The sequence below is a fragment of the Dromaius novaehollandiae genome, chromosome 8, assembly GCF_036370855.1.
Source record: "Dromaius novaehollandiae isolate bDroNov1 chromosome 8, bDroNov1.hap1, whole genome shotgun sequence".
NCBI lineage: Eukaryota > Metazoa > Chordata > Aves > Casuariiformes > Dromaiidae > Dromaius > Dromaius novaehollandiae.
Window position 1 is genome coordinate 30,751,432 of NC_088105.1, and position 22,824 is coordinate 30,774,255.

A 22,824-nucleotide genomic window follows, 5' to 3' on the forward strand; every position below is an offset into this window, starting at 1 on the left:
GGCTGGCGGGACGGGCGGCCCCGGGCCGCGCCCTGTCCCTGCCTAGGCCACCGCCTCCCGCTCCCTACGCGAGGTATCGGGACTCGGGCAGCCGCGGGGGAACCACGGGGCAGGGGACAGGCCGCGGGGAAACGCCTGGGCGGGGCGGAGCCTGGGGCCGGTTACTGCTGGAGGAGCTGGGATGGCGAGGAGAAGAAGTGTATCTACCCAGGGGGAGGGGGAGGGCTAAAACAATGTTCTGTTTTTGACTAGCACCAGGGGCAGCTCCACCGAAATGGAGCCTCACAAAAATTCCTCGACACTCGTGCCTGTTCCTCTCCACGGAAATCTTTAGTAAAAGGCGAAAGATTTATACGATCTGAAGAGAAACCAGAGTATGTCCACTTGCTCCCCCCCGAAGACAGCAGCCGCCCCACCGCCGCCCCCCAGCCCACGGCGACGCCCGGCCCCGCCGCCCCGGGCCGGCTGCTCCGGCCCCGCCGCGGGCGCACGATGCGCGCGGCGCCGCGTCCGGCCCCGAGCGGCCGCCGGCAGAGGCGACGGCGGCGGCAGCAGCAGCAGCTCGGGACCGGGACCGCACCGTGCTGCCGTGGTGCAGCCTGGGTATGCTAATCACGATATGCTAATGAGGAACATGCTAATGAGGCCGCCCCGCCCCACTCCACTCCACTCCCGGCACGGTCGGGCCGCGCCGGCGCCCAAAGGCCCGGGACGGCGCGGGGCGCAGCGGGGAAACAGGCCGGCCGCCACCTTCTCCTGCACCCGAGCCGCCGAGCAGGGCACAGGCCCGCCTCCCGGGAGTCCCGGTAACCCCCGCTCCTGCAGGAAACACCAACAACCACCGTTCTGTTTTTGACCAGCACCAGGGGCAGCTCCACCGAAATGGAGCCTCAAAAAATTCCTCGACACTCGTGCCTGTTCCTCTCCACGGAAATCTTTAGTAAAAGGCGAAAGATTTATACGATCTGAAGAGAAACCAGAGTATACCTTTTACCCCCACCGCTCCCAGGCCCACCGACGGCCCACGACCCCTAGCACACGGCGACTCCCGGCCCCGCCACCCCGCCGGCCCGGCCCCGCCACAGCCGCTGCCGCCGCGCCGGTCCCGCCCCGCGCTCGGCGGCCAAATCGGGGCGGCGGCGGGCGGAGAGGGGGCTCGGCGCAGCGCGGCGCGGCGCGGCTCTCCCGCGGTGCACCCTGGGTATGCTAATCAGCGGCATGCTAATGAGGAACATGTTAATGAGGCGGCCGCGGCCCGCCCCCGGGCGCGCAGCGGGGTGGAGCGGAGAAGCGGGCGGGCCGGGGCTCGGCTCGGCTCGGCTCGGCTCGGCTCGGCTCGGCTCGGCTCTCGGATATCACGGACCGAGCAGGCGGAGCGGGACCGTCAGGGCAGCGAGCGCTGGCGCCGGGCCCTAGCCCGATCGGCATCGCCGCCGCCCGCGCCGCAACGAGCCGCCGCGCCCGAGGCTCCCTGGGCGCGGAGGTGTCGGCGGCGCTGCCGGACCCGGGCGCTGCGGCTCCCCGGCGGCGCCGCCGAGAGGGCCCCGGGCAGCGCTGCAACCGGCCCCGCCGCGCACCGCCGCCCGGTGGCTCTCCGGCTCTGGGCAGCTCGGGTGCCGCACCCGCCGGGGATCTGGGAGCGCCAGGGACGGCGGCTGCAGCACTGCGCACTGATCGCTCTGCTTTTTACCACGCACAGGGGCAGCTCCACCGAAATGGAGCCTCACAAAAATTCCTCGACACTCGTGCCTGTTCCTCTCCACGGAAATCTTTAGTAAAAGGCGAAAGATTTATACGATCTGAAGAGAAACCAGAGTATGCTCCACCACCCTACCGCCGAAACAGCAGCCGCCCCACCGCCGCCCCCCAGCCCACGGCGACGCCCGGCCCCGCCGCCCCGGGCCGGCTGCTCCGGCCCCGCCGCGGGCGCACGATGCGCGCGGCGCCGCGCCCGGCCCCGAGCGGCTCCACAGGCAGCGGACCGGGATCGGGACCGCACCGTGCTGCCGCGGTGCAGCCTGGGTATGCTAATCAGCGGCATGCTAATGAGGAACATGCTAATAAGGGACACCACGGGCCGGCCCGCCGCTGCTGGGGGGCCCAGCACCCCGGCTGCCCCCCACGGCACGGGGCTCCCGGAGCGGCCCCCGGCAGGGGGAACGGCCCAGCTCCCGCTGGGACCGGCACCTGGGCCTTTGGCTCCAATGCACAGGGCCCGGCCCAGCTCTGCAGGACTCAACACAGGCACCCAGATTCTCCCGAGCCCCCCACAAGTCACTGGTCCTAGGGGGTAACAGGCTGCGCTTCAGCCAGTTTTGGGGTCCCACCAGAACCGGCTGCAGAGGTAGCGAGTCCCCTCCTCGGAGGCTTGTATAGGGTGACCATCAGGGCAGGGAGCACACACATGGGACAGGCAAACCCCTAACAACCTCCTCCTCCTCCACGCCAGGCCCTCAGATCAGGATTGAGGGGTCCCTGGTGCCCCAGCCGCTTATGGCCCAGAGATGGTGTCTGCTAGGCTTGGGGACCTTTCGCTGGACGCATAACCACAGCGTTGTGTTCAGGCTGTGTTCCAGCATCCCAGCCCTGCCGTGCTCCAGCACGGGCATTGAGGGCTCAGTAAAACCTGAGAGAGGGGATGAAATTCCACCACTCAGCATCAGATGACTCTGAACTCCTTCCGACAAGACAAAGGCTGCAGCAATCTGCTGTCCAGCGGGTGAAAGGCAGGGAGTGGGCTTGGCACTGCAAGGAGCCCCCAGGGCCAGAGGTCAGGGAGAACATCCTCACCTGAATGAGGAGAGAGCATGGATGGACACACCGCCTACCATAGCTTTCACAGATGAGCTCCTTGTACTTCCTGCCAGCATTTGCAATGAGCTGAAGCAGCTTTACAGACTCCCTTTTGTCCTCCTCTTTCAGATGGCTCAGCCCTAGTATTTCCAGCAGAGTCAGGACACCTCCGATCTCCAGAAATTCAAGGAGGTATCTGTGTCTGCAGGGACAAGGGGAGCAAAGCCAGAACTGACAGCTGGAGCCCATCTTCCCCCATGGGCGATCCCTGTTCCTGGGAACCATCTCCTGATGCCTCGCTGCAGTGGGTGACCAGCGCCCGGACAGGGAGCTCAGGGTGCCAGAGGCTCAGCTGGGCCTGCCTGGGCTGACGCCCACCAGCAGCATGCTTTGCTGCCTGCAGGTCACCAGCCCCCATTTCACACTGTGCTCATTTCAGATGCTGAGCCAGAGGCACGGAAAGCCCTGTCTCTGCACTCTGGCTGCCACCAGGCTCCTTCCGTGTGGTGCCAGTGAGCCAGCGGCTCGGGAGACCTGCTTGAGCAGCAGATCTGTACTGAAACTCTTGCTGTTTATAGCAAACCATGACCTGGCTGGGGCCTGCCTGACATGAAAAGCATGCACAGCCCTCCCAAACGCCTGCTTATCGTGTTCTTGGACTTTTAACTGTACAAGTGTTCGCCACGCTCTGTTTTGCTTCCCTAGGACATAGCACCATCGCTCTCAGCTATTATGTGCCTGGGGACACTACAGAAACACCTCGGCAGACCACAGCCCCCTTTGCGCCGTGTGTTTTATTCTCGGGACATGGCCAACTCAGCAGCATTGCTATTTCCCTGTGGAAAGAGTGCAGCTCCGGGCAGGCCACGCTGCCGTGTGCTGGAGGCGCGTCTCGCGGCCGCCGTGCCGCCTCAGCCCTCCTGCCCCGCCGGGAGCCCCCGAGCCGGCCCTGCCCTTCACCCCGCTGCCGCGGCCGGGCGGTTTCGGTGTTCCAGAGCAGCGGCTTTCCTTTGGCTCTGCTTTTCGAGCAAAGGTGGCTGCCTTCAGGCCCGTTTTATTTGTATCGTACGAGGCCGGGGAAGACGGGAAAGGGGGGCCGCAGCGGGCGGCCGGGCCCAGCCCGGGTCACCGGCACCCGCCGTAGCCGCGCGCTGCCCCCCGCCGCGCGGCGACGCCGCAGAGTGACGCCCCGCCCCGCCGGCGCCGTGCGGTGACGTCAGGGCCTCGCGAGCGCTCGCCCCGCCAAGCCTCCCCGTGAGCCTTTGCGCCGCCTCTTTGCGCCAGCGCCCGAGGATGGGTGAGTGCGGCCGCCGCCACCCGTCGCCATCCGCCGCCATCCGCCCGCCGCGCCGCCGCCGGCGCCCGCCCCGGCACTGCACGGGCCGCCGCGGGCGGCGTCGCCGCTCTGTGCTGCCCGCCAGCGGGGGCCGCCGCGGCCGCGCCGAGGCGCTGGCGGGGGAGGGCGGCCGGGCCCAACATGGCGGCGGAGGGAGGGGGGCGGTCGCGCCTCGCTGCGGCCCCGTGCGCGGGGTGCGGGCGGGGGAGCAGCGCCCGCGGGGACCCCGCGCATGAGGTGGGGCGGCTCCTGCAGGGGAGCGGGCAGGCGGGGTGGGGAGGGGGGCGGCCCCTCTACAGGGCCCAGCTGGTGGGGGGAGTGTCTGTAGGGGATGGGGCACGGTGGGGAAATGGCCGCTGTAGGGGGCCCAGCAGGGTGAGAGAGCGGAGTGAGGTGTCTCCCTTACTGCATGGGGTGGGGTCCGCGCTCCTGTGGAGCACCAGCAGACAGTGAGGGGTGTCTGCCATGGGGTGCTTAGCAGGCTGGGGTGAATCCTTGCAGGATGGGGGGGTGCAGCAGATGGAGTAGGATGGGAGGCTGCTTCTCAAGGAGGGTCTGGGGGATCTGGCAGACGGTGTGGGATGGGGGAGTCTCCCTGCCATGTGCGGCCCTGCTGGAAGGGAGGAGATCAAGGCATCTCTGAGTATCAATGATGAAGCATCTCTGACTGCTGCATGAGGCTGAGTGCACTGTGCGGATACCAACCTTGGAGAGCTGAGGACTCAGAGCCTTGACCTGTCATGGCCAGGTGGCCTCCATACCATTCTCTGACCACACTGCTCTTCATCCAGGTATCTCCAGGGATAACTGGCACAAGCGTCGCAAGACTGGGGGCAAGAGGAAGCCCTACCATAAAAAGAGAAAGTATGAGTTGGGGCGACCTCCTGCCAACACCAAGGTGGGTAACTTAGGGAGGATGGTCAGTAGTTGTTTTTTCTTTTTTTTTTTTTTTCAAATTTGATTTTTTGGTCAAATACTGTTGGAGGCTTAAGTACATCCTGTGCTTTGTGAGTGGTTAAATATCTGTCACTGCTTCTTTAAACTGGTATTTTTCCCAACACCCGAGAAATGCAGTAACATTTTTGCAATAAGAGGCAATTGGAGTGATGAAATTTTCACCTTAGGTGGATGTAGCAGACCGTTGTGGTTGCTTACTGCATCTGCCGATGCTGGGGTTTGTCATAGTTACACTGACCACATTGCCTTTGAGCCTAGGACTTGGCTGGGTTCCTTCCTTCTGCATGGGCTATGCACCATACCAGCACCAAGGACACTAATTTTTGTTTTTGGCTGTAGATTGGCCCGCGCCGAATTCATACAGTGAGGGTTCGTGGTGGTAATAAGAAATATCGTGCCCTTCGGTTGGATGTTGGCAACTTCTCTTGGGGATCTGAATGTAAGTATATCATAAGCCTGATGTGTTTCGAGAGCAGTCTTTCTCCAGCTGCGCTGGCCACCAGTGCTGCCGTAGAGCAGAGGGAATGATGATGCAAGCATGAATTTCTAGGCTGCTTTTGAACATTAGAGCTTGCAGAAGGGGGTCTGAAGCAGTACGCATAATGATGATAACTTTGACCTTACGTGGGCTTAGGAGACTTGGATGTCTGTGCTAAGCTCACAGTGATTGGAGTGTCATAGTTACACTGAGTGAAATGCTTGTATTACTTTTTTCCCTGGGGTAGGTGGGAATTACAGAGGAGCAAAAAAACCACCTAAAAAAAACCACTTAGGAAACTAAATGCTGGTACAGATGTATAAATGTGATTTGTTTGCTACCTAGTTTATCAATGAACATTTGCTAAAAGTTAGATAGCCCTGTACAAGAGAGAAGAGCGTAAGGATTGCTCTGAGAAGGAGTGGCTCCAGAGGGTGTTATGTTAGCATATGCTTTTTATAATTCCTACTTCTGCATTGCTGAGTGAGAGTGGGAAGCATGGAAGTGAGAGGGGAGTCTTAAATAAAATAACCCTTGGACAAGGTGATCTTTGTTCTCTGAATTACTAGGTAGAAAGCATATATCTTGGGCCTGGGCCCAGTCATTGTTGGTCAGTACAATGGTAAAAACCAACGGTAAGTAAGGCTGTGTTTCAGTGAGCGTTGTGGCATGAGGGAGAAAGCACGTGCTTTCTCCTGAGTGATCACAAAGCATTGTCCACACTGTGAAAGCTGCGGTCCCTTGTAGGCAATATCACAGAAGTGAAGGGACTGACAATACTTTGCAGAGCAAGAATGAGGCATGTGAGTGAAGGGAAGGAAACTCACCTTGATTCTGTCCACACTGTGCCTGTCCTTTGCATACACGGAGGGCTGGGTCTCTGGGACTGACAACTGCTAAACAGTCAAATCTGGTAGCTAATGCTGAATGTTTTAGGTGGGGCATGAAGGGTGAAAACAGCAGCTTGCTCTCAATTTACTCATAAGCTCTGGTCCTATGAAAATAGTTTGCAGTATGTGCTGCAGAGCAATCCCATTCAATACAGCTTATTTCAGTTACTGATAGTTGGTACCTGCTGAAGTATCTTTCAGGCCAGAAACTTTGTTTTCAGCACCACTCAGTCTTATGTGAGATGAGTTCCAGCAAGGCCACAGATCCCTATTTTTCATCTAGAATGAATCGTTTTGCGGGAAGAGGCTACTGTCCTAGCAACAGAAAGTTGCACTGATGACAGTGCAAGGGAAGCTGGAGGACGTTTGGGTGAACTTCAAAGTGTGAGATCAGCATTTAGGGTATGTGTGAGATGCTGTGGACTATACTCTCAGTTACTTGACTCCTGTAGGTTTGAATTTATACTTTACTTTTGAAAGGTTGCACTCGCAAGACCAGAATCATCGATGTTGTCTACAATGCTTCCAACAATGAATTGGTGCGGACAAAGACCCTGGTGAAGAACTGCATTGTTCTTGTTGACAGCACCCCATACCGGCAGTGGTATGAAGCCCACTATGCCTTGCCTCTCGGACGCAAGAAGGGTGCCAAGCTGGTATGTCTTGGATTGTGTAGTTTCTACAAGGCTGAGAGTCACTTTGACTGCTTGACAGAGGGTAGAGTCTTCCTTGCTAGGTGCAGCTAGCCATTATTAGTGAATGACACCTGCTGGAATGGGATTGGGTGCCCTTCAGTAATAGCCGTGGTCACCTGGGCTGTGTTCTCATCAGTTTCTGGAATAAATCTGTCTCTGTTCTACAAAGTATCTCTGGGGAATTGCACCCATTTCTGCACAAGGACCTGCCTGTAGATCACTTGGTCTTCTAATGATGATAGCTTTGTCCAGTTCTGCTACTGAAGGGAGAGAGATGACATCTTACGATGCTGAGGAAGACTTTGCAGGTCAGGTCCTTGTGCTGAGGAATGCTCACTTCCTTCTGATTAGATGCTTGTTGGTTTCTAACTGGAATTCTGCTTGCTTAGGGTTTTGAGTATCTTTAAACTGTCCAGATTCTTCATCTTTAATTTTGTTTTAAAATCCAAACCTCAGGCTGTCAAAGGTGTTTAAATCCCCTACATGCTGTATTTTGTTCAAGGTTGCCGCCCTGCCTTAAAAAACATCACTTCTGAGCTGACCCCTGTGTAGTTGAGAGGCACTGGGAGAGCTTGTAATCTGTCCTGCCAGGACCTGACCTCACCCACGTACTTTCTCATTGTGTCTGGAAAGGGAGAGAGGATTCACTTTATTTTGGAGGAGGATTAATACATCAAGAAAAGCTTTGCAGTTTAGTTTGTCTGGAGAACAACCTTCCCTAGGGTGCTGTGCTCTGTTGTCACTGGCGAGTTCTAGTTAGTGATGTTGCATCTCTTGGTCTCAAAAGTGAAAAGCAGCACCTGGTATTGGGCATTGAAGTATTTGTACCTTTGGAAGTTATGACTCAGGAAATGCAGTAGTGCGATGCTGAGAATACAAGGGTTTTCTTGGTATTGGTGGAGAAAAAGTTGTGCAGCTTTGAGCCTGCTTAGCAGAAGGTAGTCATATGCTTAGCCTTGTCTCCATTTATGGCCTTGTTTTTAGACTCCTGAGGAGGAGGAAATTTTGAACAAGAAGCGGTCAAAGAAGATCCAGAAAAAATACGATGAGCGAAAGAAGAATGCCAAGATAGCAAGTATTCTTGAAGAGCAGTTCCAGCAAGGAAAGCTACTCGGTCAGTCCCTGGAGGCATTTGTGTGGGTGGGGATGAGGGAGTCAGGGCACAAACAAGGTGGCAGAGCAGATTGTATTCTTGGTCTTGTGATCACTTAAAATTCTACAAGCAGTGGTAAAGCTAACTGTAGAATGGAAGTAGTGCTGGTGCCCTTGGTATTCATAGAGTTAATACCCACAAAATACTCCTAACTGGTGCTCTGCATCTTCTCTGGAGATAGCCCTGCTCTGGCAGGAAGGGGAAATCTGATTCTGGAGCTTGAATTGCTGTACATCCCGAAAAAGCTCCTGGAATTGCTCACTCCTCGTCAACATTGGAGGAGATCATGGAGTATAAGATGAGACTTACAAAATAAGCAGAGATCCATGGGCTACATTTTGTGCCAGAAAGAGCCCAGAGTAAACCTGTAATGGCATTTAACAGTTTTGAGTTCTGGAGTAAAAGTTTAGTGTTTTGAAGTCTTCTGGTGATGAGACCTTTGTCCAGTTCTGCTACTGAATTTGAGCGATGACAGTTTGGAGATCTGAAGAGGACTTCATCAGGGGCTTCATCTAGTAGAGCAGATTCCAGAGCAAGATCTCTTAGGGGGAGGTACTGAAGTCAGTGATTAAACTGGTATGTTACTGGGTTTTGTGCCTTGATGCACGTGCAGAGGCCGCCTGTCGTGTTTCTTTTGGTTTGTGTATGTGCTGGGATTGTGACTTGTTTAATTCCCTTTAACTGAATGACTTCTCCTTGCAGCTTGCATTGCCTCCAGACCCGGACAGTGTGGCCGAGCTGATGGTTATGTTTTGGAAGGCAAGGAGTTAGAATTCTACTTGAGGAAGATCAAGGCCAGGAAAGGCAAATAAATATAAACTATTCTACTGAAAGACCGAATAAAACCAAGAGCCTCTACTACTACATTGAGTGGGTAGTGTGGTTATTTGTGTGTGCAGGTTGGAAAGGGCTGCATAGCTCCTTGTGCCTGTATGTAATGTAAATGCAAGAATGTAAAAGCAAGAAGGTTCTCCTGGACTTCCTGAGCGCTTTGCACCTTCAGGCGAGTTCTGACCTTGCATGCTCTGAGTTGAAACTTCTCACTGGGTTCTAGGACAGTGGTTTAACAGAACAAATGGGTGTGGAGAAGAGCTGTCAGATGAAGCATGTGTCCACAGCTACCTAACCCCAGTGCTGACAACTCTAAATGTATAACTTCTGGGGATACTTTTTACTCTTGCCTGCATAGCTGTAGAAGAAGTATCATGAAGCTCAAGTAGGGAAGGACTAGATGGGCAACGAGGACAAGTTTCTTGGTGTGGTCAGTACTGGAAACCTGACAGCAGCAGGAAGGTACAAATGTCCATCCCCATTAGAGTTCTGGCTTCCTGGGAGCTGGTGGGGTCTGGTTGGTACAAGTTCCACTTTCCCTGTGGTATGATTAAGATAAACATGTTGCATTCAGGATCTGGGAGTGAAATCGGTGAGAAAAGTGGCCCAGCCGTCAGTCAATGGCCTGTGCTCACGTCCAGCTGCCTTAGGAGAAGGGTGTACAGCTAGCAGTTTCAGAGCTGCAGCACTTCCCTCTCTCACATTGTTAGCACTTGCAACTGTCACAATGTTTAAGTCTGGCTGAAAACTTGTATCTTACTCCACTGACTTCCGTGGCTGGCACCTCCGGTCTCTGCTTTCCAGATCATACCCGCTCATCCACAGTTTTGGGCCAGCTGCCCCTTTTGCCTGTTCTCGTTGTTTCCTCACAGGTTGTGTGCTTGCCTTCTGGGTCCTGTATTTTTGTTTCAAATGAACTGTTGGCTAAACTTGGCTGCACTGCTAAGTGACCAGCTGGTCTTTCCCTGACCTCCTCGGTCTCATTCCGGTGCGAGATGAATTCCTTCTAGCAGAAGGGCCAGGCTCTCCCTGTGGTCTGTCTCTTTCGAAAGCCGGGTACAAGCTCCAACTTCCTGCCTCATTGCATTTGGTGGGGTTGGAAAGCCGTGGTGAGCAAAACAGCACCAAATACCTCTCCCCCAAAATCTGGAAAAGCTAATTCTTTAGGGCTGCTGTCCTTAAAGAAAGTCGGTGTGATAAACCTTTACATCTAGTTGCAAAATGTTTGTTGTGTTTTTTAGGGTGGAAGAACTGAGCTGATCTAAGGGTTGGTCCTTGAGGGACTGGGGACAGGCCAGATTGTTGCATACTTCTGTGTGCTAGCCAAGTGTACATAGTTCACACTTGACCCCGCTTCTACTATTTTTACAAAAGCCTCATTTATTCACAGGAGTTCCCTGCTGAGGGAGAGTGCCTACAGCCCCCACTTCACAATTTTTAGCTCTGAACTCGGGGAGATAGTCCACGATCAGCTTACTGCAAGCAGAACTGGGGTGACTGAAGGGTGCAGCTGGATTGTGGTGCCTTTTTCCACCAGGCAGCCCTTAGTCCCTTCACGGGAATTGGTGCTGATCCTGTGTCTCTGATGCCTTGATGCAGACTGTCTGCCCCAGAAATAATTGCTTGAGGTTTGGGAGGTGCAAAGTTGTTTTTCCTGTGATGCCCTGCCCTGGCTGCGGCGTGTGACAGCAGGAGGTGCTAGCGGGCTAACGTGCCCTGAGCAGTGCAGGTTCAGCCTGCCCTCAGAGGCAGGTGGCTGAAGGTATTTTGCTATGCTGCAGACGTAGACACGTCAACCACATCAAAATAAATGTGCCTGTTGCCTGAGCAGCCACAGCAGCTCGGCTTTGGTGTGGGCGCGTTACTGCTGCCTTCCTGCAGCTCAGATCTGCGGTCGTGTCTGCAGTGCGAGCAGCGCAGCGGAGCTGTGCCCGGACAGGCATAGCTGGCCGCTCTTCGGGAGTCGCTGGGAGTCAGGCCTGAGCTGGGTGTGACGTTTGCACAAGCACATTCCTTCTCCATAGTGATCTCGCATAAACTTTCCCTGCGTTCCAGCAGCCGCCCTCTTTCCAGAGAGGTTGGGTGGACGCGATAAAGAGCGCTCAGGAGAGATGCGTCATGTCTGCTTCCTCTCGGTTTGTTTCTTCTCTCACCCTCTGCAAAGTGCAAACACGATTCAGGGTGTTTCTGGGGGACTTTGTACAGATGGAGAAATTGAGGCTCACAGAGTAAGTGCCAGGTTAGTGTCAGTGCAGGAACTGCAAACCTGGCTCCTGATGGGCAGGTTTATACCTAATTCATCAATGCACAGTGCTTACAAAGCATGTGGCCTTACTGCTTGGAAAAACGCAGCTGCTGAGGGCAACGGCCTGTGGGAACAAAACAGCGCTTTGCAGGGCAGACGGCCTGAGCTAGTGCCAGCCCTGCGCCTCCAGCCCACTGGAGCCATGCGCTAGGTGTAACATGGGAATGGGACAGGGTGGCAGCTGGTCAGGGCATGTAGCACCTCTGGCTCCCACGGTGACAGACTGCAGGACCTTGTGCAGCCCGAAAATAAGATTTACTACTTCTAATCTAGCCTTGGCGTAACACCATAGATGTGTGCAGTGATTTACCTGCCTGGGAAAAGGGAAGTCTGGAATACACAGAGCCAGAAAGAGGTGTTCGTGTAACTAGCTGGGGTTACACACAGCTTTAATTCGACTAGCTTTAAGGAGGTGACAGCCTTTTCCAAGCCCAATCTAAAGACTTCACTGAGTTCTGTCGACTGTTGTGAGGGCTGAATTAATAAAGCCACTTTTTATACAACAAGCAGCCCACAATTTATCCCAGGTGAGGTTAGTTGTTGTCCTGAGCCTCAGGAAAAACACACATGTTTCTGGGTGTGGGAACCCTTCCACAGGGGCTGAAAGCTTTTTTCTTTTCCATTTGGTCTAATAGCAGTAAAATTGATCCCCACAGATCTCACTGGTGTAGGCCAAAGGAGCCATGCCCTTATTGCCCAGGAGAATATGCATGGTCCTTGACAATTGTACTTTACTTCTGAATTCACTGGCTTTCTGGACAAACGTGATGTTCCTGCTTGTCTCACTGCTGGGGATCATTTGCATCAAGAAGAAAGACCCTCAGAGCTGAGGTTGGCAATAGGTTTATTAATATCGAGGGGACATTTCCATCGTATTGGTTTTCTGCAAGATTTATGCCCTGTGTCCCATCCCTTGCTTAGGGTCTTGGCTGTCCCCTCTCCCTGGGCTGGACCTGGCAGCAGGCAGTAAGCCTGAGCCAGCTACAGGTCAGGAGGCTCATCATGTGGATGGGCTGAACCCTGAAGTATTTTGGCTAACAGGTAGCTTTGAATGTTGTGTGCCCAATCCTAAACCCACTGGGGTCTTCCCATCAACTTGGGTACGTCTTGGCCCAGGTTTAGGTGGTGAAAGACCTGGTGAAGTTCCACTTCTGGATGGGTGGGACAAGGGGAGGTGTCCGGGGACAAGAAGCTTCATGGCTTGCCATGGTAGCATCTCAGATGCTTGGAGGCCAGGGGAGCTGCTCTGCCCTTGGGAAGAGGAGGGCTGCAGACAGCAGCATCATAGCAGCCCTGCAGCATCCTGCTGGTCTGGGCTGATGCTCTCACTAGCTGGTGCCTTCGCCTGGATCTGCAGCAGCTCCTCCTTCCGCGCTTTGGAGGCCTCTGGCTGCTGGGGAGCTTTCAGGTGGCCATCAGGCATGGGGGGCTTGCTGGCCTGGCTTTCCTCATCCTCCATCTGCTCCTTCTCAATGCAGACCACTGCCTCAGGGTCCTCGGAGTGGTTGGAGTAAGGGGAGGGGGAGCTGCTGTCCACCCGGGGACGCCGCAGGTGGGGGTGGGCTCGGCTGCCCCAGCCAAAGTTTTTGAGGCTGACGGCAGGGGATGCAGCAGCCAGGAAGTGGGTGAGCAGGGGTGTGCGGGTGTGCGGCGAGCTCGGCAAGGCCTCCACCGGCTGGTTCTGCTCCGGGTCCTCGCACATGCTGGAGGGAGCATGGGAGAGGTGAAGGCGATGGGGGGGACCCAGAGACCCTTCCTTTGGGAAATAGGACCCTCTCCAGCTGGAGAGAGGGCGGGAGGCTTGGTGGGAAAGGTTGCCTTCTCCAGCCGGCACTGATGGGATGAAAGTCCCAGCTTGGCTGCTAGACCGGGACACCCAGGACCACTCGTGGCCTCTGCCCAGATGTGTTTGCAAGCCAAGTGCAGCTCTGGCAGGCTGTGCTTACACCCCCGTGGCTGCTTCATCCCCCAGAGCAGCCCCCATGCCCCATGGGTGCCGAGCAGCATGATCCCCAGGCAGGTTTGCTGTTTGCTTTCAGCAGCCTCCTGTAATTGGGCCCAGGGGGGACGAGCCTGGTTGTGCCGTTGCCACCCCGAGTGCTCCCTTGCGTTTTCTCCTGCGCCCATGTCCTGCTGTGGACGGGCTTCACGTGGGCACCTCAGGGCCAGCCTGGACAGTGGCAGCAGGGGCACGGCCGCTGCATGCCCAGGTCCGTCCCGTGCTATGGCGGGGAGATGCGGCTGCAGGGGACCCCCCCCCATCGGGCTGTCCAGGCGCTCACCACATATCGAAGGTGGAGCCCAGAAACGAGGGCTTCAAGGTCTCGGCAGCTGTGGCCGTGGTGTAGGGGGGCTGCACTGGGGACTCGTTCCAGTATTTGTCCTTCCCGGCTGGCGGCAGGTTCTGGTACATGTCGTCCACGGACAGCAGGGACACCTGGGCAGTGCAGAGGCAGGGAACAGGGGTGGTTTGTGAGGCCACAAGCAGGACCGTGTCTGCAGGTCCTGCCCCCAGGGCCCACCTTGCTGGGGCAGGACGCAAGGGGTTGGGGAGGCTCTGGGCCGGGCTGATCACCTGGCTGCTTTTGGGGTCTCCCTCTTTTCAATTGCTTCCTCAGTGGTGAGGGGATGAGCACCAGGGCTGGGTGCTGAGTGCTGACCCCTCCACACGGCAGGTGCCCATGGCTGGCTGCTGCATCCCTTCCCTGCACTGCAGAGATGCCTCCCCTCTCGGCCACAGGGCACAGGCAGAGCCCAGGGACTCCCCAAGTCCTCTGCCAAGCCAGGCAGTTTGGGCTGCACCAGAGGCCTCTCCAGAAACCAGCACAGCCACTGTGGGGGCACAGACCAGAGGAGGGACAGGGGACGGAGGGACAAGGTGCAGCCCCGCTTCTCTGCATGGGAACCTCCTTTGGACAAGGGCCTGCGAGGCCGGGAGCAGAGCAGGGGGTCGGCAGGGCACTGATCTCGTTTCCTGGGGTTGTCCCTGCACCCCAACTGCAGCAGTCCATCGAAATGGCAGCATGGGACCCACCTGCAGGTTCCTGTCTATCAGCTTGTTGGTCTCAAAGTCGTCGTCGTCTTCCCCAAAAGTGTTAATGATCTGCTCTGCAACCTGGGGAGGGGGGCAGCTGGGTGAGACAGGGCACCGGGGACATGGAGGGACCTGGGACACAGACACCTTCCCATGGGGCTCTCCAGCTCGCTCTCCACCCATGGGGCTCACAAAACCTGCAGCCCCGGAGTCCTGTGCTGAGCAGCCTCCACCCCTTGGGGCCCTGGTGTGATAGCTGGGCACAGCAGATGTGTCCATGCAGGGATGTGGCCAGTGCCATGTCCCAGGTGCCCCAGCCCTGCCAGTGCTGGTGTGTTGGGGAGTGCAGAGCCACCGAGGTGCCCAGAGGGCACAGGACAGCTGGGGACCCCCACCACGAAGGCCAGCTGGGGGCCCATGGTGGCCATCTCACCTTCAGCCAGCCAGCGTAGAAGAACTGCAGGAGGGTGGAGAGGGGAATGTACATGTCCAGGTCCTCTTCCTGCCCCGGCTCCAGGGGCTCCAGGAACTGCCGCTGGATGAGGCAGAAGGCGAAGAAGGAGTAGATGGCGATGGTGACCACCTGCTGGGAGCGCGGGGTCAGCTGGTGGAGGCAGCAGCACGTCCTGGGGCCTCTCCGGCTGGGAAGGGGCATAGGGGGTGCTCGGCATGGGACATGTTAGGTGAAAGAGGCTTGGCCGCTTGCTGAGGGTATCACGCGCTTGGGGCTACACCTCCCCCCAGCCTGGCCAAACTCTGCCAAGGTGCAATTCCCTCGCGTGCCTCGCAGTCACCTCCTGCCCCGTGCTCCCACACGTTGCTGCTCTGGAGCAGATGCAACAGGGGAATAAAGTGCTTTTATAAAGGGGGAGAGAGAGCCTCTCGGTAGGCTGGAGGAAGAAGGCTGCCATGGTTCCTCCAGCACTGTGGGGCGGAGGAAGCTGTTTCATACTGGGATCTGAGCTCGGGGACCCCTGAGGTCCCCCAGCACGTGGAGCGAGGGGACACCCACCTGCGTGTACACCAGCAGGATGCTAATCCAGTCATAGTGGAACAACATGCTGCACTTGGCCCAGTAGAGGTTCAGCTCCTGGGCAGAGAGCACCGGGACGGGTTACGCAGGCTCTGCAGCAGCCCCTGTGGTGCCCCACGCGCCCGTCTGCCCTGCGCCGACTCATGTCCATGAGCAAGCGGAGAGCCACGTCATTGCGGCCGCGGCCGTCCCGCCTGGCCTGGGCGGCCAGGTTGGTGAACCACACGCAGGGGATCCAGTACTTGTTGAAGTCCGAGTGGAGGCTCTCAAGCTTCTTGCGCTCGTCCTGCGTCATGAAACCTGTGGCCAGGGAGGGAGCAAGTGGGGAGACGCTCAGCGTCCCAGTTCTGGCCCCCATGCCAGTGAGGAAGAGAAGTCCTGAAACCAACAGCAGCCACATGGTGACCTGCTGCTTCTGGGGACTGTCCCCAGCGGGAATGCGGGGTTTTCCCAGCCTGCAGTGAAACCACAGCCCCGGGAGCCCGGTCCCTGCGCCACACTGTGCGACATGCTCCAGGAAGATGGAGGGGACATGGAGCTCTTTGGGGATGTGGGGCAATTTGGGGACAAATGTCTATGCAAGGAAATAACCCCTCTGGGGTTTTTTCCCCCGCACTGGGGCTTGGCTGACTGCCACCCCACACGCGGGTCCTGCTCTCTTGTCTGTGGATTTTGGGCAACAACACTTGCAGAGGGCTGGGATGCTGCCCCCACTCCCTGGCCCCTCAGCACCCCCCATGGTAACAGGGACATCTCTGGGGCCTCTTTCCCTCTATGCTAAGCTGTCATCCCTGTGGGCTTTGCCCCGTCTCTTCCCTCACTCGCTTCCACCATGTGGTCCATGGTGGGGAACCTCTTGAGCACCCGAGTGCTGACAGAGCGGAGGATGAGGACGGCCGAGAGGTTGACGTAGCGGATGAGGGTGCGCCGCAGGATCCGCCCTCTCTCATTCTTGCCGTGGACGTTGCTGGAGATGACACACATGAGCTGGTCAGGCAGCGGGATGCTGGTGTACTGGGCCCACCACCGGTTCACAATCGGGGTAACATGGAAACCTGCACCAGGAGAGAGCGTGGGGGGGGGCCCTGAGCAGCCGGGGGGGTGGGGCAGGGGCAAAGCCAGCGTGTGCCCTTCTGGAAGTTAAACCAAGGTTTGCCAGAGCTGAGCGGTGGGTTGAGACAAGGACCAGCCCACGCAAGGAGACCTGCCAGGTTTCTAGGGGTGACAGATCTCTCTGTGGCGGGGAGATAAAGCGCACATTGTGCTTCCCCTTGGACTGCCCTCCCCAGGAACAGCAGCGGGCACATCGGATTACTTCCCGCCAAGTGCCTTCTCAGCCCTGGGAAAGGGGCAAAGTCTTTCCTCCTTGCCACTGGGTGCGGGAGGCATGGTGGGAGGCAGGAGAGCTGCCGCTCACGGATATGGTGCCCCATGCCCGGGGCCGGGGGGAAATCACAGCATCCCACTGGCAGCCCCGGAGCAGGCTCCCTCCTCCTCCTCCTCCTCCTCCTCCTCCCTCGCCATCTGCTCCCGCGTCCCACAGGCTGGGGAGCTGGGTGCCGTCCCCAGGGTGCGGGGCTCCCCTGTCCCCATGTTGGAGGTATGTTTGGGCTGGGGAAGAGCGAGGAGTCGGGATGGGTGTTGGGAGCACCCTGGAGCCGCCACTGCCAGGGGGAGCCGGGTGCCCGGGCGCACAAACGGCCCCGGAGGGAAGCGTACCTAGGACAAATGACATGGGGATGAGGTCCATGGAGCGGTTGCAGTACTGAGCCACTTTGGTGTAGGGGTGTTTCTGGTCTTCGGTGAGCAGCCGCCTGCACCGGGTGTGCAGCGGGGTCAGGGGCGAGTGGCAGGGCTGGGCCACTGTCCCGGGCCTCTGCAAAGAGCCGTCGCCCGGTTCCCCCCACCCCTCGCCGAGGTCCTGACCTCTTGCCTGCCCCCCCGGGTATTCCCGTGGCCTTCCCCTCCCCGTGGCTGCCCCAGCATGGGGGCTTGGAGAAATGGGGCACCTTCTCAGGTCCCTGTCCCAGCATCCCAGGGGACCCCTGGCATGGGCGACGGCGGGGGGCACAGGCTTGCAGCAAGCGACATGACCTGCAGAGATGTGCCAGCCCCTGCTCACCGGTAGACAAGGCTCAGCGCCGCGTACAGTACCACGAAGACAATGAAACCCTTGTAGAGCAGCATGTAGATGCTGCCTTTCCAACAGAAGAGCAGCTTGGAGAAGCTCCCGAAATGGGAGTCGGCGACTTTCAGTGTGTAGGAGATGGTCATAGCAGCACAGCCTGGCACCTTGGCGCTGCAGCTGGCACGGACAGATGGACAGAGGTGTTATCCCAGGGGCACGTCCCTCCCTCCCTCCTTGCCCATCATCAGGGTCGCCCCTGCAGCCCCCCTGACCTTTCCACTGCTGCATCCCCTGCCTGCTCCCTACCTGCCCTCACTGCCTTCCTCTCCCGTCCTGCCAGCGCCTCTTCCCCCTAAATATCTGGCCCCGGCCCGGGCGGCCGAACCTCCATGTGATGGATTGGGGCTGTCACAGGCAGGGAATGGGGAAATGGGGAACTCTGGTAGGTCCCATCTCTGTGCAACCGGCTGCAGCTGGAGATTTTGGTGGGCTGCTGGTGCCGGTGCTGGGGCCAGCGGGCTGGTTTGGGCTGTTCTCCTTTGCTGCTGCTGCAGCCAAATTTAGGCTCCATGAGAAAAAGGAGGAAGGATGGAAGGATCAGTCCCAGCAGCCCTGGGAATGTGACCCCCAGGGCTGCAGGCAGAGCTGGCACCCGTGGGGTCAGGGAGGGCTCAGGTTATTTCTGGAGCATGAGCAAAAAACATGCTTATTGCTGCCCGCATCCCCGCTGCCAGCCAAAGGCAACGCCTCTGCCCACAGCCCGGGCTGCCGCAGCAGCCCCTCGCCTTTCGCCGGTCCCAGGCGGCTGGCAGGATGTGGGGACACCTGGGCTCAGCCGGGCACAAAACCAGCTTCCGGGGGGGCGGAAAACCCCTGCCCCCCATTGCCCTGGGCTTGGGCACGGGCGCCGCATGCTGCCTCGCTGTGACAGCCACTGGCACGGAGTGGCACCGGGGCAGCAGTGGCAACCGCGGGCTGTCCCGCTTGGGCAGCGTGGCAGCTCCCCGTCCCTCCATGCCCCCAGGGGAGTGCGGGCCACCTGGGGCTGTGCGGCAGAGCTGGGGCTGGCCAGGGGCCCGTGGGGGGCCCTCGGCAGAGCTACGTGGCGGAGGCGGGGGGGGGGGTGGAGGCTTGTTAAAGGCTGGCACGGGGCCACTTTCACAGGGCCTGGGAGGCAAATTCCAGCGGGGCATGAAACAGTGGGAAACATCCACGTGGAACAGACACACATGCAGCAAAATCCTGTCCTTGTCCCCCAGCCACACCGGCGTGCTGAGCCCTGTGAGCCGGGCTCTCCCCTGTCCCCCGTGTCGTTGTCCTGGCAGCATCCCCCAGCTCCCGGCGCTGCGGGACAGGGCGGCCGCGCTGCTAGGACGGGAACCGGGGCCGAGCACAGGCTGCAGGGAGTCGCGCCAGGGCCCGGAGCAGCAGCAGCTCTGCAGGAAACTCCGTTTCCGCTGCTGGACGCAGCACGACGTCCTGCCCTGCCCCAGTCCCTTCCTGCCCATGGACCTGGGACGGCCAGGGCCTGAGAGCGGGGCGGCCGAGGGGCTTCCAGCCTGGGAAACTCCCCCTTCTTTGCCTCCTTCTCCATCTCCACCAGCACCAGCAGCTGGCGAGGGGGTGCAGGCAATGGTGGGAGGACAAGGGCGCCTGCGTCCCCCCGGGAGGGAGCACCCACAGATGATGATTTACAGCACCTCCTGCCCTTCCCCTGGTTCCCAGGAGCTCCACAGCTCCCGGCTGCCAAAGCCCTTGTTTACAGCAGGCGGACAGCTTCCTCCACAGGGCTGTAAATTACCGCTGGGCTCAGCGCTGGCGCTGCATGTTTTTGTAAAGGTTTGGGGAGTGCAGGGCTGCAGGGCTGGGCTGAAGGCTTCCGTGGGACACCTGCAGCCCCACTGAGGAACCGGGGCAAACCCCCTTGCCACGCAGCCCCCTGCGAAACAGAGCAGGGGAAGCACTTGAGACCTGGGCAGCACGTCCCAGGGATGCTTGTAAAAAACCCTGTTCCCTGCAGGACTCTGCCCTTTGGCTCTGGCAACAGGGCTGTCTGGGGAGATGGGTTTTGGCTGGCCCAAGCCAGTGTGCAAGGCAGAGCTACCGCTCGCCCCAAGTCAGTGCCCTGCTGGGCTGGCGAACTGCCCCCTGGGCTACCAGCCACCCCTTGGCTGCCGAATGAGACCCTGCCCCAGGCTGGGGCGTCACCCAGGGAGAGGAGAGGGGATGGGAGCAAAGCCCCTGTCCCCACCCTGCCCCGGCCCGGCTCGGCTCCTCGCCAGCCTGGCACAGCAGCCGCGAAGGCTCGACCCAAGGCTGGTGGGACCCCACCACCGCCCTGCTGCCCCGAAGCCAGCGGACACGGCAGTGGAGCAGCACAGCTGGGAGCAAAACGGTTTATTTCTTATTGACAGCCGGCACCAGCGGGGTTTGGCGGTGGGTCAGGCAGGGAAGGCTGCGAGGGACCCTCCTCCGTGCCCGTGCATCTCACAAGCCCCTGCCAGGCCCAGGACACCTTGCCCGCACACGACCCTGCAGCCTTGGTGCAGCTCATGAGGGCAGAAGCAGAGCCAACCCCGTTGTGGGCCCACAGCCCCCGTTATGTGGGGGCTGGCAAGCAGGGGGTCCGTGCAGGATGCCATTGAGCCCAGACGGCAGTGGCCTGGCCCCAGAAAGAGAGCATGGCCACAGTCAGTAGGTCTAGCACACAATTTTGTCGCCCAGTCCCAAAAACGAGCTGAGACAGCCCACCTCAGGCACCAGCAGCCCAGGCATCCCCAAACGCTGCCTGCGTGCCGTGGCCCCCAGTGCCCAAGGGCCCCTCGGCACCCCTGCCTGGCTGCAGCACTGGCAGGCCACTGGCACAGCACGCGAGGGCTGCAGGCGGCAGCGCGGGGCAGGGGAGGGGAATTTGGGGGTGCAGCTTTGTGAACAGCTGGCGCAAGCCAACGCAGGAAAGCTCGCGCCTCTCCCGCTCTGCTGGGTTTCGCTGCCAGCCCAGAGGCACATCCTAGTCCCCTGCCATCCATCCTCCCAGGGCGTCCGAGACGCAGCCCTGAGTCCCGGCCAAATTTCAGTGCAGGTCGATGTTCTCATACTCCAGGTTGTCTGAGTCCTCCAGCTCGATGCCAGGCACCAGGTTGTAATAGTTCGTTGACTGGCTCATGTACATCTTCTCCCGGTCAGCTGAGTCCTTCAGGACATCGCTTACGCTCACAGTTTCCGCTTCTGCCTCACTGCCCACCAGCTCCTCTGCCTTTGGTGGTGCTAAGGTGTCCTGCTCCATGCCCGGTCCCGTGCCTGGCTGCCCTGCATTGGGCAGCACCAAAGAACTGCTGGAGGATCCCACCTGAATCTCCACCTCCTCATAGAGGTCCTTGCTGCTCTCCAGCAGGGCTGCAGAGGGCTGGAGCAGGACCTGATTCCCCAGGAGCACTTTCTTCTCGGTCTCAGAGGGGGCAGCCGGCAGCTCGTAGGGGACATAGTGGTGGGGCTCCGCGGGCGCCGTTGCATTGCTCGTCCCTGCCATGGCGAGGTGGCTCTCAGGCCTGCTCTGAAAGCTGTAGTGGGTCTTTCTCTTCCGCCTGCAGAAGCAGCAGGTGATGCTGGCGAGGATGAGCAGCGGGGGCAGGCAGATGAAGAGGGCGGTGAGGCTGTGCGAGCGGCACAGCTCATCCCGGGGGATGCTCCAGAGGTCGGTGCCACGGTACCGCTCTGGCGTGTGGCAGGTAACCTCGGTGGCCAGGCTGGGCTGGCTCTGCAGGTTGCTGAGCAGAGCACAGCTGCAGTCCCAGCTGTTGTTGGAGAGCTGCAGCTGGAGCAGAGATGGTTGCAGGAGGCTGGCAGGAAGGAAAGTTAAAGCGTTGAAGCCCAGGTAGACCTCCTGGACCTGGGTCGATGCTTTCAGGAAGGACCCGGGCAACTCCTGGAGCTGGTTCCTGTCCAGATAAAGGACCTTCAAATTAGGGGCATCTTCCAGAAAGCTTCCGGGGAGACTTTCCAGCTGGTTGTGACTTAAGTGCAAGATCTCCAAGGTAGGGGTGACTCCCTGGGCATTGCTGATGGCTGTAATGCTGCAGTGCGAGAGGTAGAGCTCCCGCAGGCCCCGGACCCCCGCCAGGGTGCCCCAGTCCAGGTGGGTGATGTTGGAGCTGGTGAAGTTGAGGCAGCAGGTCTCAGGGACTGGAGCCATCTGGAAGTCCTGGAAGTCCATGGGCCCCGTGCAGTTGCAGCTTTCCGGTGCTGCTCCGACATCCAGCTCCGGTGCTGGGTCCAGGGCAAGGCCGGCAGTGAGCAGGAGGCTGCCCCACAGGGGCATCGTCCGCAGCCCAGGAGCTGCGGAGGGAGCAGAGGAGAGGATGGGTGACCCCCAGACCAGCTCTCCCCGCTCCCTTTGCTCCAGGGACCCTGCCCAGCTCTGGGGGCTGAACCCAGCTTCTCCCTGCGAGGACGGGACCCTGCTCCTCCGCCTGCCCCTGCAGTGCCCGGGGGGGCCGGGATCCCAGCGGGTCCCCGCAGGCGCCGCCACCCCGCTCCCGGGGCCGCCTGGACCCGCGTCCCAGGGCTGCCGCCCCCCGCCCGGCCCGGGGGTGCCTCACGCCCGGCGTCCGGCTCCGGCCGCGACCCGCCTCGGCCGGGGAGCCCGCGGTAGCGAGCCGCTCCCGGCGCCGCGCTCGTGTCCCCTGGGGGGCCGCGGGGGGGGAGCCGGGCCCCGGGGGGCAGCGCGGAGGCCGCCCCGCCGCCCGCTCTCACCTGCCGCCGCCCGCCCCATGCTGCCGCGCCCGCTCCGCGCCGCGCCGCGCCGCTCCGCGCCCGCCGGGTGCCGCCGCCCGGCTCCGCCTCGCTGCGGGGCGGCCCCGCCGCGCCCCGGCCGTCCCGGGCCCCCGCCCCGCGCCCCGGCCCCCTCCGGTCCCGCAGCCTGCCCCCCTCCGGTCCCCAGCCCCTGCACCCTCCTACCTGTGTGGACTCTCCGCCCTGTCCCCCCTCCAGCCCCTGCACCCTGCCCCTCCTCTGGCCGCTGCATCTCATCCCGCTCCAGCCTTGCACCTTGTCTCCCTCTGGCCCCTGCACCCTGCCTCCCTCCACCCGCCTCCATGAGCCACGATCTCCCTCGGGCCCCCTGTACCCCGTTTCCTCTCTGGCCCCCCACAAGCCATGGTCCCTCTAGCCCCACTGTTCCCTGGCACCCAAA

General features: G+C 59.7%; 3 protein-coding genes and 8 non-coding genes across 11 annotated transcripts; 6 read left to right on the forward strand and 5 right to left on the reverse strand.

Annotated features, from left to right (window-relative positions):
- Positions 1 to 262: 262 nt before the first annotated feature.
- LOC135329129 (U5 spliceosomal RNA) lies at positions 263 to 378 on the reverse strand. The gene has a single exon (XR_010390348.1). It is a non-coding gene; the product is annotated as a U5 spliceosomal RNA (small nuclear RNA).
- Positions 379 to 870: 492 nt separating this feature from the next.
- LOC135329127 (U5 spliceosomal RNA) lies at positions 871 to 985 on the reverse strand. The gene has a single exon (XR_010390346.1). It is a non-coding gene; the product is annotated as a U5 spliceosomal RNA (small nuclear RNA).
- A 718-nt stretch (positions 986 to 1,703) lies between these two features.
- On the reverse strand, positions 1,704 to 1,819 carry LOC135329126 (U5 spliceosomal RNA). The gene has a single exon (XR_010390345.1). It is a non-coding gene; the product is annotated as a U5 spliceosomal RNA (small nuclear RNA).
- Positions 1,820 to 3,962: 2,143 nt separating this feature from the next.
- Positions 3,963 to 9,166, forward strand: RPS8 (ribosomal protein S8). The gene is made up of 6 exons (XM_064516118.1): positions 3,963 to 4,090; positions 4,921 to 5,027; positions 5,426 to 5,525; positions 6,935 to 7,110; positions 8,134 to 8,263; positions 9,005 to 9,166. Exons 1-6 carry the CDS (start codon positions 4,087 to 4,089, stop codon positions 9,112 to 9,114), a joined length of 627 nt encoding a protein of 208 aa, XP_064372188.1. The 5' UTR covers positions 3,963 to 4,086; the 3' UTR covers positions 9,115 to 9,166.
- LOC112985843 (small nucleolar RNA SNORD55/SNORD39) lies at positions 4,770 to 4,854 on the forward strand. Its single transcript, XR_003259844.1, has one exon. It is a non-coding gene; the product is annotated as a small nucleolar RNA SNORD55/SNORD39 (small nucleolar RNA).
- Positions 5,226 to 5,329, forward strand: LOC112985858 (small nucleolar RNA SNORD46). The gene has a single exon (XR_003259851.1). It is a non-coding gene; the product is annotated as a small nucleolar RNA SNORD46 (small nucleolar RNA).
- On the forward strand, positions 7,376 to 7,448 carry LOC112985846 (small nucleolar RNA SNORD38). Its single transcript, XR_003259845.1, has one exon. It is a non-coding gene; the product is annotated as a small nucleolar RNA SNORD38 (small nucleolar RNA).
- On the forward strand, positions 8,724 to 8,795 carry LOC112985852 (small nucleolar RNA SNORD38). The gene has a single exon (XR_003259849.1). It is a non-coding gene; the product is annotated as a small nucleolar RNA SNORD38 (small nucleolar RNA).
- Positions 9,167 to 10,067: 901 nt separating the features above from the next.
- On the forward strand, positions 10,068 to 10,197 carry LOC112985866 (small nucleolar RNA SNORA35). The gene has a single exon (XR_003259852.1). It is a non-coding gene; the product is annotated as a small nucleolar RNA SNORA35 (small nucleolar RNA).
- Positions 10,198 to 12,720: 2,523 nt separating this feature from the next.
- Positions 12,721 to 17,779, reverse strand: BEST4 (bestrophin 4). The gene is made up of 9 exons (XM_026104356.2): positions 17,628 to 17,779; positions 17,225 to 17,319; positions 16,327 to 16,560; positions 15,624 to 15,805; positions 15,485 to 15,562; positions 14,906 to 15,055; positions 14,473 to 14,553; positions 13,721 to 13,875; positions 12,721 to 13,141 (listed from the first exon to the last, which is right to left on the reverse strand). The coding sequence occupies exons 1-9, from the start codon at positions 17,777 to 17,779 to the stop codon at positions 12,721 to 12,723; spliced, it is 1,548 nt and encodes a 515-aa protein (XP_025960141.1).
- Positions 17,780 to 20,021: 2,242 nt separating this feature from the next.
- LOC112985332 (uncharacterized) lies at positions 20,022 to 22,445 on the reverse strand. The gene is made up of 2 exons (XM_064516119.1): positions 22,386 to 22,445; positions 20,022 to 21,968 (listed from the first exon to the last, which is right to left on the reverse strand). Exons 1-2 carry the CDS (start codon positions 22,402 to 22,404, stop codon positions 20,707 to 20,709), a joined length of 1,281 nt encoding a protein of 426 aa, XP_064372189.1. The 5' UTR covers positions 22,405 to 22,445; the 3' UTR covers positions 20,022 to 20,706.
- Positions 22,446 to 22,824: the final 379 nt, after the last annotated feature.

Excerpts from the sequence above, each read along its gene's own strand:
- RPS8 (XM_064516118.1), top strand. Across the intron at positions 5,526-6,934 it reads CTTCTCTTGGGGATCTGAAT|GTTGCACTCGCAAGACCAGA; the intron begins GTAAGTATATCA and ends TACTTTTGAAAG. Across the intron at positions 7,111-8,133 it reads GCAAGAAGGGTGCCAAGCTG|ACTCCTGAGGAGGAGGAAAT; the intron begins GTATGTCTTGGA and ends CCTTGTTTTTAG.
- BEST4 (XM_026104356.2), bottom strand. The coding sequence starts at position 17,779 with ATGACCATCTCCTACACACTGAAAGTCGCCGACTCCCATTTCGGGAGC. Across the intron at positions 15,563-15,623 it reads GGCGCAGGGCAGACGGGCGC|GAGCTGAACCTCTACTGGGC; the intron begins GTGGGGCACCAC and ends CTCTCTGCCCAG. Across the intron at positions 15,056-15,484 it reads TCCTGCTGGTGTACACGCAG|GTGGTCACCATCGCCATCTA; the intron begins GTGGGTGTCCCC and ends CGCTCCCAGCAG.